General features: G+C 37.4%; 1 protein-coding gene across 1 annotated transcript in view; it reads left to right on the forward strand.

Moving 5' to 3' along the window:
* Window positions 1-10,850, forward strand: part of shank3a (SH3 and multiple ankyrin repeat domains 3a) — a 265,841-nt gene that overhangs the window by 83,087 nt on the left and 171,904 nt on the right. Inside the window, exon 4 of the mRNA XM_016515151.1 lies at window positions 1,944-2,015. Coding sequence (XP_016370637.1) covers window positions 1,944-2,015 — 72 coding nt within the window. The remainder of the gene's footprint in view (window positions 1-1,943; window positions 2,016-10,850) is intronic.

Genomic DNA, 10,850 nt, shown 5'->3' on the forward strand with positions numbered 1-10,850 from the left:
CGTCCGTCCGTCCGTCCGTCTATCAGATTGAATCAAAAGAAAAAAGGATTCTGAAGGTGGATTAGATCACAAAATCCAAGCTTGATTTTGATTTACATCAAATCATCAGTTTGTTTAGTTTAAAACATTTTAGTAAAACTTTTTAGAGAATGCAAAAGCAATTACATATTTTTTCCCCATTACCATGTCCCTTTAGGGTTTCTGTAGAGCAATACTAATCCATATTTGGTAATCTGAAAAACTTTGTTTCTGGATTATTTTGATCCAAAATTTCCAAATCCAGATTAAGCTTTCTGCAAAACTGGCCTCAAGAGACCAACAAAACTTGTTGCATGTTGCTTAATGTTACTAATTAGAACATGAGGCTCACAAAGACCCTGTATACATGAAAATTATTATGTGATAAATATTTAAATGGTTAAATTATAACATTATACGCAGTATCTAGACCCAATGTCTGATAAATAGTGAAACTGATAAACGTGAGCGATATACCACGTGTGTGTGAGAAGCCGCTGCACGTGAACAGTCCACAGTCGTTTATTGTGCTCACATTGCTCCTGGCAAAGCATTGGCACGCTTTATACAGCTCAGACCCATCGCAGTAGTTCAGGCACCATCACTGCACAGCAGACGCTCCATCGACACACCAGCAGGTCTATAGATCCACCACACGCTGGCCTGACAAACACAACTCCCATAGTGAACAGAGCCCGCCTGGGTTTGCTTGATAGACTCATAGATGGACAGATAGAGCACACTGTAACGAAGAGATGTGAATGGTCAGATCCCAGTGGAGGAGAGGGATGGTGCTGTGGGCGTCTGCGAGGCCCTGCCCTCTTCACGGGCATGTGGTTTTGTATACAGCTCTTGCTTCTGCAGCTCCAAGTCATGGCTGTTTCGCAGTGATGTTTTGCAGTATGGTGTTATAGTTGGTGTCATGTTTTGGGATTGATGGCGCTGAGGTGCAGGACAGAGGAATTCTGGGTAGTGCTGAGAATTATAGTGTCGGCTCGCTTGCACTGCTACTGCCCAGAGCCAGAGAGACGCGTAGCGCAACAGCGGGATCCTGTGGTGAGTTCTGAGCATGTAAGATCTATTCACTCTTGTTTGTGAGTTTTTGACTTGTTTTCCATTTGATCATGATATTCTGACTCGGTTGTTCCTGAGGCGTTTGTTAATGGCCTTGAGTTTGACAGCAATACATTACTTTGGGTTTCCAGTCTGCCTCTGAGTTTTCTTCAACTTTGCTGTTGTTGTCATGGTTGAAATGTTTTTTTCGTTCGTTTTTTGCTCAACTCATAACTCAAGAAGAGTTTTTGTCTTATCAGTTTTCTTGGTATTTAAAACAATAGTTCACATTAAAAATGAAAATTCCGTCATTATTTACTCACCCTCAAACCTCAAAGTTTATGACGTAGACTGAAATGTAAGTCATCATTCAGTGAAATCCAGACATCCGTCCCAGCTCTTCTCAACACATTAATGAAAGTAGAAGACCAGTGAACAGTGACTTTTGGTTTGTTCCTAGCACAGCTAGCATATGGATTCAATATAAGAAGACAATATAAGAATAATTTATTCATTTTTAGAATCATTTATTCAAGTGTTTCGAAAGACTCCTGTTGTCTTGTTCCTGCAGTTCTGCTCGTTTGCATCGTGTTTTGACTGAATGTGCAGTTTGTTGCTTCACAGCAGGTTCTCTGTTAGAGGACTGTGTGATCCTGAGCACAGCTGTAATGTAGATGTGCAGATGTTTTAGCAGCTCACAGTTATGATAACAGCAGTTCACACTCAAACAGAGTCTGTCTCCCTCCACTTCACAGATTCAGCTAACATGACAATCACTGAAGAATGTTAGTGTGTGCACTTTAATGAAGACTAAAATTGTGATATCCATAGTGATGTAAACCTAATCAATGTTGTGTTTTTGGTTTTGGCAGTTTCGCTACAAGAGGCGAGTGTATACACAGACACACCTGGATGAGAAACAGCTGTCGAAGCTTCACACTAAGGTAAGACAGGAGTGTTAGCCTCTTGCTGTACCCACAATGCATCTGGCTGATCTGTTTTTACTACAGACACTTTTTTTTTAAAAGTTCAGTGGCTACTAAAGTTCCTCGATGTTATGATTCAGGTTTACATTAAGGTGGTGAAACATGGCACCTGTTACTTTTCTCAGCGCTGAACCCAACGCTGAACCCAATCAGAGATTACATGATGGGGGATATTTTATAGAGAATTCTAATTTATTCTTCAGGGAGAAATCATTATAATTAATAGATTGAAAATAATTTTGTTTTTTGTTGTACCTGTGTCTCAAATTAGACTTCATCAATGTCAATATTCAGGTTTAAATTAAGATGATGTCACATGGTATCTGTTACTTTTCTCAGCGATGGACCAATCAGGGATTACGTGATAGAGATTCTACATGATGGGAGATTACTGGCAAATTTGAATTTGTTCTTGATGATGGGGATTTTTATATCATTTCATAGTGATTTCTGTGGCAAATTTCTTCAGGAAGAAACCATTCTAATTAATTCAATAAATGCTTTTTAGTTGTGCCAGTATCTCAGATTAGACATCCTGATGCCATTATTTAAAGTTTAAATTAAGTTGATATCACATGGTACCTGTTACTTTTCTCAGAGCTGGACCAATCAGTGATTACATGATGATACATGATTTTTACATAATTTGTCATTCTAATTTAAAAAAAAAAAAATGCTTTTTAGTTGTACCTGTGTCTCAAATTATTTAGGTTTAAATTAAAGGGTTAGTTCACCCAAAAATTAGAGTTCTGTCATTAATTACTCACCCTCATGTCGTTCCAAACCCGTAAGACCTTCGTTCATCTTCAGAACACAAATTAAGATATTTTTGATGAAATCCGAGAGCTTTCTGACCCTTCATAGACAGCAACACAACTGACACATTCAAGGCCCAGAAACGTAGTAAGGACGTCATTAAAATAGTCCATGTGACATCAGCGGTTCAACCCTAATTTTATGAAGCTACAAGAATACTTTTTTGGGCAAAGAAAACAAAAATAACTTCTCTTCCGTGTTCTCGGATTTCATCAAAAATATCTTAATTTGTGTTCAGAAGATGAACGAAGGTCTTACGGGTTTGAAATGACATGAGGGTGAGTAATTAATGACATAATTTTCATTTTCACTGTAAGGTGATGTCATACTTGTTACTTTTCTCAGCGCTGGATCAATCAGTGATTACTTGATGGGGATTTTAATATCATTTTATTGAGTTGCTGTGGCAAATTATTATTTTTTTTCCTTCAGAAAGAAATCATTGTAATTAATAGATTTAATTTTTAATTATAACAGTGTCTCAATTTAGACATCCTGGGATGAAAATGACAACCCTATGTAGTATTCAGTTTTCTAAGCCATCTAGCGCCCTGCAGAGGAAGTTTGTACCTTGTAGAAAACGGTTATTAGCTATAGTCACATCTGCGGCCTAATGGTTCCTGGAATGCTAAAGATGTTGAGGTGTCATTGAGCTGTTTAGGTAGATGATGATGATGACGATGGTAATCATCAGAAGCATGAAGCTCTGGAAGCGTTTACATGACCGTAACCTCCTCTGCTCTTCACAGATCAACAACACTTCTCATAAGCACACACCGTGATACGCTGCAATTACCAGCCAGTCCAATCAACTCCCCTCTCATCATGTTAATGCTGCTGTTTTTGGCCCGTCTGGCCTCCACGAACGAGATCTCCTCTCATCTCTCCTGGAGAGTCAGAGTTATGGCCTAAATCAAAATGAGCCATTAGCGCAATAAATGGAAATCAATGTTGGCTTCGTACCAATTTCGGCATCATCATGTCAGTTTGAATCCTCTATTCCATTCAATTAGACGAGAGCCTTTCTTTAGGCGATAATACCACACGTCTGACAGCGTCACCCTGTGTGACCGTATTACTGCGGTGAATGAAATGAAAAAAGTCTTAATCAATGAATAATCCACACTAGTGCTTATTAAGCAAGTTGTTAGTTCCCCCTAAAATTTTAATTCTGTCAGCATTGGTTCACAGTTATGTCATTCTAATGATTGTTTTTTATTATTCACTGGAATACAAGTGGTCATTTTTAGCAGAATATTCACGGTGATCTTTTGTATATAATGAAAGTAGATCTTGATACTGTAAGACCTATAAACACTGAGGGCACAAATATTAAGATTAGAGCTTGAACAATATGGGTTTTCCAATTCTTTTATAATTTTGTCTTGAATATTAATTAGCATTTTTTGCTCTCAAGCTCCAACAATTACAAATAAGTATCATGAAAGTACCATGTTAAAATGTTCTGTAGTCTTCTGAAGCCGTATAATAGCTTTGTATGAGGAACAGACCAGAATTTAAGTTGTTATTTACTGATAATGCTTGAAACTTTTCTTTAAAGCTTGGTTTGGATACAGTTTTAGCAAATTGATTCATTTGGATGGTTCATTGTAAGGAACCTGTTCAAATTCTTCTGTCATGATGTAAACAAAATCATTTTAATAGCAAAATTGTGTGTGTTTTTTTTATTTACACACATTGTCCTGTTGAAAAGTTTGTTAAAAGTTTGTTTCTCCTTTTGGGGTTTCTGATTGTTGTTTTGTAGAATTATTCTTCAGTTGTCCTTTGAAAAATGGATGCTAGCTGTGAGATTTTTATATGGTTATAAAAATTATTCTTATATAGAAATCCCCCCCCCAAAAAAAGAAAAGAAAAGAGAAAGAAACTGTTCCAGTTTTACGTCTATGTACCTCTATGATTACCTTTTTTTATGTATTTGTATTGCATATATATATATGTATATATAATAAATTACATAAATTAAATATATATTATATATTTGTTTAATTAAATTATTTATTTATTTATTTTTTGACTTGGTATAGCCATGGCAGCCATCTTGTACTGGTTTAGCAGTACGAATGCAGTACATAGAGGTAATTACTAAAAAAGTATATGAATAAATGCAATGGTCAAGCAAACAACTTCACAATTTTGGACCCCTTGGGATGGACTGAATCATATATTGCACCTTAATATAAGAAAAGTTACAGATAGTTTGTGATAAAGTTTGACTGAATCACTAAAAAGAGTCTTTTTGAAAGAGTCACACTTTCTGAAGTATCAGACATCACTATTTGTTTTTGGTTTGTAATTGTTTAGTGTGGCACACTGATATTTGAGGATTTGAGGATTGTGTGTGAGAATTTGGAGCGGGCATATTCCTTGGCACTCTTTAAGTGGCGCCTACACTGATTTCTCTTCCAATTTGTCAATGCCATCGTGGTTCACTGTTGCATTTCTGTCATTATGGTTTTGTTGTTGTGAAATTGTGGGGTTTTTTGACGGGCCATGCCATTAAACTGCTGGACTGCGCCATCTCCTGCTCGCACGGGGTGCCGGTGAGGGCAGTAATCCGCTTATATATTGACATTGTTTCATTTGTTGTACTGACCTCTCCTGCTGGGTGCACACGCTGATAATTAAACATCTACAAATGCACGTGCCTGCACATGCTCGCAATCCCACGCACATATGAACTGTCAATTTGTGGCACAGCCGTGTGTGCAGGGGTGTGTGTTCAGGTCAAGCATTAGCCTAGTTTTCAGTCATTCACTCTGTTTTTACTGAGCCAAGATAAAACCTAATGCACTGTATGTGTGTGTTTAGTGAAGCCTGGAGGTCAGAGATTGTCATATGACTGACGGTAGAAAGACGTCTGTCTTTAGCAGAGACAAGAACTGAAGCAGCTGATGTTAATGTGGAAATGAAAAGTTATCATTGCATTACTGAGCTCATAAAGATGTGTACAGCTCGACCCCGGCCAACCCCATCACAGTCTCACCTGAGCTGCATTACAGAGCTGGCAGGACATACTGCAGGCCCAGCTGTGTGTTAGCAAGTTCTGCTCTCCAGAGCACGAGACGAGGTGGAGGAGAGGAAGAGAACTAGAGCGTGTAGACAACAGCCTCCTGATGCACACTGTCTCTTGGCACTATATGTTTTGATTCACTAAAGAATCAGTTCATAAGAGTCAGTTGTTTGTGAATTGGACAACACTGGTGACACTATGTAGTTTGCTGTTGTGTGCAGCCTGTGAGAACAATAGAAAGATGTGATTTTTTTTTTTTTGGCATAATTTTTTTATTACACACCCTTCTTATCTGTATTTCATTCATTCATATTTATTAAACTCATTCATACGTTCCATAGCTCACTCATCCGCTAACTAATTTTTCACTGTCTGTATAAACTGAAGGGTGTTGTACTGGTGAGTGTGTTGAATGTTAAAATCTGATATCTGAACTGCTTCTTTCTGTCTCACTGACATTCACCCCATTCCTCTCAGACTGTGTGTGTGTGTGTGTGTGTGTGTGAGTGAGATACTGAAGTCTCTGGATCCACCCTGAGCTAGTACAGGTTTGGAGAAACGTGTTCTGGCTGCTAACTCGTGTCAGTGTACAGGGCCAGTGTATATCTGTCTTGCACGTACATTCTTTCTTTTCTTGTTAAAAGTAAATGTGGCATGTTTACCTTGTGCTCTCTGCCTCACCTTTATCTGATTCAACCTCTCAATGTCTCTCTACACATTAATCCCTCATTCCTGATCTACAGTCATCTTCCCTTTGACTTCCACCTTACTCTTCTCCTGCCACACCTGAGGAAGCTCATTACTGACAGTCAACCTCCAGTGCAGAACACTCGTCTGACTCATCCCTCCATCAGACAGACAGAGAGAGAGAGAGACAGATTAAATGATCTGAAAGATGCAGCGAATGAGAGAATCTCTTATATATACTGTGTTTGTCCTCTTAGCCCAAAAGAGGCCCGGTTTCATTTGATTGTGTGTGTTGTGACGTTTCGTGTCGTTTTCTGAACCAGTGGTTCTCAACTGGTGGATCGTGACCCAAAATTGGGTCTGCAAACTGCACAGAAAAACGAAATGCTAAATGGAAATAATTAAGTGCTGTATTAAACCAACCTTATCATTGTGCTTAGTTAGGGTTATAAAATAGTCCTATAACTTTTTAATGGGAGGTGAGAACACTTAGTGTATGTTTTGACATTGATGTCAAAGGTTGCGTATCCAATTAAAGTCTATAGTGCATTGGTCCCTGCCCACTTTTTCAGAGTTACTGTATGAGCAATGAACCAAACCAACCAGATACAGAATCACAACACTGCAAACTTGTATTTAAACCAAAAAAGTATTTGAAAATCGTACAAAAAGGCAACATTGTGAATTTAATGGCTTTACTAAGGGAAGAACTGCAATCCCATGAAGTGTTGCAGATGACATAATTGAATAGAAAACTACACTTATGCATATAGAAGGAATATATTTTCTGTTTATTGCAATATATAGTTTTAGAGTGTAGGGAGACTTTTTATTGGTGGAGATTTCTTTACAGAATCAAGGGTGTCGTGTAGTTTTTCGTCAGGAATTCATGTTAAAAAATATTTTGAAATAATGAAACTGATGGTTTCAGCAAAAGCATATATAATCAATTAGCCTACTATCTTTAAAGGTTTATAAATTATTATTAAAAATCCTCCTATGGAGAAAATGAAAGGGATTTTTCCTTCTGGAATCCAACTACTATTTTATCATTTTCATCTGTCAACTGGTAGAAGCCAGATAAATTAGACAGATGCTAACCATGAAACAAACAAAACTGAAATGATATTAAGAAACCAAAATTGTCAAATTTCCTGTGCAGTCTGTGTCATAATTAGTGTCATAATACATTTTTGCAAATTGTTGGACCTATTCAGTTCATAGTAATATTATTACTTTTTAATGTTTGATTTTAAGGACTTTTTGTTTGCGCAAAACCAGTTTAGAATTACTGTGCTAAACTCTGTTGGAGTTATGATTATTATCGTTGGATGTCTGTCATTTCATCTAGTGATTCAGATGGGATTAGGCAGAGTTGGGCAAAGATACATCAAAATGTATTTTAAAATAAAATACCAAATACCTTCATTTTAAGTGTATCAAAATAAACTAAAAAATACAGCAGCCACACCATGTATCAAAATAAACTACTGTATTTTTGTATTTTAAAAATACTAAAAAATACTTTTACAAGGGAGCATGAAATTTCTTCGCAAACCTTCCATCAATTGGCCTATTTGAGCTTTTCTCTGCCCGAGTCATGCAATAAATCTGACATATGCAATCAGTTAACAGATCAAATATTCACATCACAAAACTACAAAACACCTGCATCGCTTACAAGACATTGTCGCTACAGCTGCTGGAGCGCGGAGAAAATGATGTACTTCGTACAACTGGCTGAGGGCGAAAACATGCTAATATTGGACAGTACTTCAGCGGTTGTGGGCGGGGCCTGAACAATATAACATCATACTGCTCAGAAAATCAAAACGGCTTGATAATAGAGACTGTTTAGGATTTTGGGGGATTAAAAAAAAGGAGTGAATGGATTTTTATCATTGTAGGGTGGTTGTGTCCACATACTGCTAAGATACATTTATATGCAAACACCATGTAAAAGTGAATTTTGCATCCAATGTCTACACTGTAAAGTTTACCCTGCCTGGTTTACATGTTTGAAAATGATAAACAGTTAAAAAAAAATAGAAATTTAGAAAAGTAATCAAAAAGTAATCAAATGTAATCAGTTACATTACTTTTATAAAGTAATTGAAAAGTTACACTACTTATTACATTTTAAGTAGGGTAACTTGTAATCTGTAACCTATTACATTTCCAAAGTAACCTTCCCAACACTGCACGCCGATGTGCGGTGCGGTGTGAAACAGGTTTTACAATACACACGTGCTGCCGTGTGCAGCTCTGCTATACTCTTTCACACGCTGTCTTATCCGTGTCTCAGAGCGGCTCACAGTAAAATGCTGCTGCTCCACGCGAGTTTAGACCATTACACCAATATCGTGGCATTAAAATGTAATGTTGTACAACACTGAAACGCTGTATTATTATTTTTTTCGTGTACAACCGACGAACTTAACATAGGCTGAAAGTAGCAAGCTAACGTTAATTGTGGGGTTGCTGCTCGGTATAATAGTTTTCAAGAACATTATGTAAATTGGTAAACTATTTAGCCTAGGCTACTAAAACGAACACCAAAACTTAACATGAACTGTTAAAAATTATAGCAATTTATGCCAAAAAATTGATGGAAAGCTGGCAGCCTGCACGTTTCTTACCTTGACCAACTTCTTCCATATGCATCAATTTTCTGTTCTGATCTCAACAAGTCTGGGCAAACTAGCCCTATTGAGTAGGCACCCATCAGAGGCCGCATTTTTATAATGTCATCATGTAGACTTCTAACAAAGTATTTTACAGTATTTTAAAACTACAAAACACTGAAGTATTTTGATACAAAATTCGAAGCCATTTTCATCAACCCTATCAAATACAAATTACAAAATATTATTTTGTAATTGAAATACGTATTTGTAATACTGTATGTATCATAAATACTGCCCATCCCTGGGATTAGGATCTATTTCTCATTTGTCTAATACTTAGATGCAGATATTTTTGCAGTGTTTCTTGATTGGACTTTCCATATTGATTTAATTTTCACGTCGGATGGGATTTTAGCCGTGCGTGAACCACCAACTGTTATGTTTTGTCAGTAAGGTTTAAATCCACAATGAAGGTGCACCAGGCAGTCAGAAGATTTGCACACAATGAGAAATTTAGCCTTCATTACAGAATTCGACAGCTTAGATGAGGTGAAGCATTGTGACAACAACAAACATTTCTATCCAGACAGAATTAGATTTCTCAGAGGATGCCTGAGTTAACTGCAGAAAGTAGGTAATTTGTTATTTACACAGACGTGTTCGATTCAAACAGGATTGAAATGACAAAGTGCGTTTGTGAAACACGACTTTACCAACCTGAGGGATCTAGTCTGTTTCAATAGGGCTATAGTTTCTTTCAGAATGAGTTTCCCACACAGAAATAAGCAATATAAGACATGGAGCAATGAGCATATTGATACAGTGTTTGAATGATATTACAGACCTGCTAACAGCAGCAAGAGAAGAGAGCAGCCTCATATGAGTGTGAGTTTTGGCTTTTGTGGTTTCTTCTCTTGTAACACACCTTGAATGCAGTGTGTGTGTGTGTGTGAGAGAGAGAGAGAGAGTAAAGCGGACTGCAGCAATTGCCTGACCCTGTATGAGTTCATTATGCTGGTATAAATTGTTTCACTGCAGTGGTTTAGACTAGTGTGTCTGTGCAGTACATGCATGATTATTAAATATATGAAGAGTTCATTTGCAAAAACCGATAAACGCCACGCCACTTAAAAAAAAAAAAGATTGAAACCATTGAAACTGATTGCCGTGCATTATACACAACACGTTTTGTCAAAAAAGCCGGTTTTGTCCACTTTCAAGGCATCGCGAGTTCACGTTTTACTGCGGATGCCGACAGTGACAAGACTACTTTCACTTTGAAAAGACATGCTAGCTGAGAAGAGTTTCGTCAAAGCTGACTAAAAGTGATCGAGGATGGATAATTTCGACGAACTTGATGAACCTGTGATATCTTCTTCAGGGCGAAAAAGGAAAATAAAAGCTGAAACGTTTTCACGGAACCTTGCAAAAGCAGCGCGTTACAATGGTGAGGGAAAAGCTCCGTGTATTGCGTGTAATCACATCCATACAGTTTATGATCACAACAACAACAACAACTGTCAGGCATCTACATTGTCATCTGAGGAGATTACAAAGATTAAACCAGTGTTTTTTGTAGTTATCTGCTTTTGCCAAAAAAACGACTGTTGGAGTTATCTGCTTTTGCTATAA

Source organism: Sinocyclocheilus rhinocerous, unplaced genomic scaffold (genome assembly GCF_001515625.1).
Source record: "Sinocyclocheilus rhinocerous isolate Xijiao unplaced genomic scaffold, SAMN03320098_v1.1 scaffold717, whole genome shotgun sequence".
In the NCBI taxonomy this organism is placed as follows: domain Eukaryota; kingdom Metazoa; phylum Chordata; class Actinopteri; order Cypriniformes; family Cyprinidae; genus Sinocyclocheilus; species Sinocyclocheilus rhinocerous.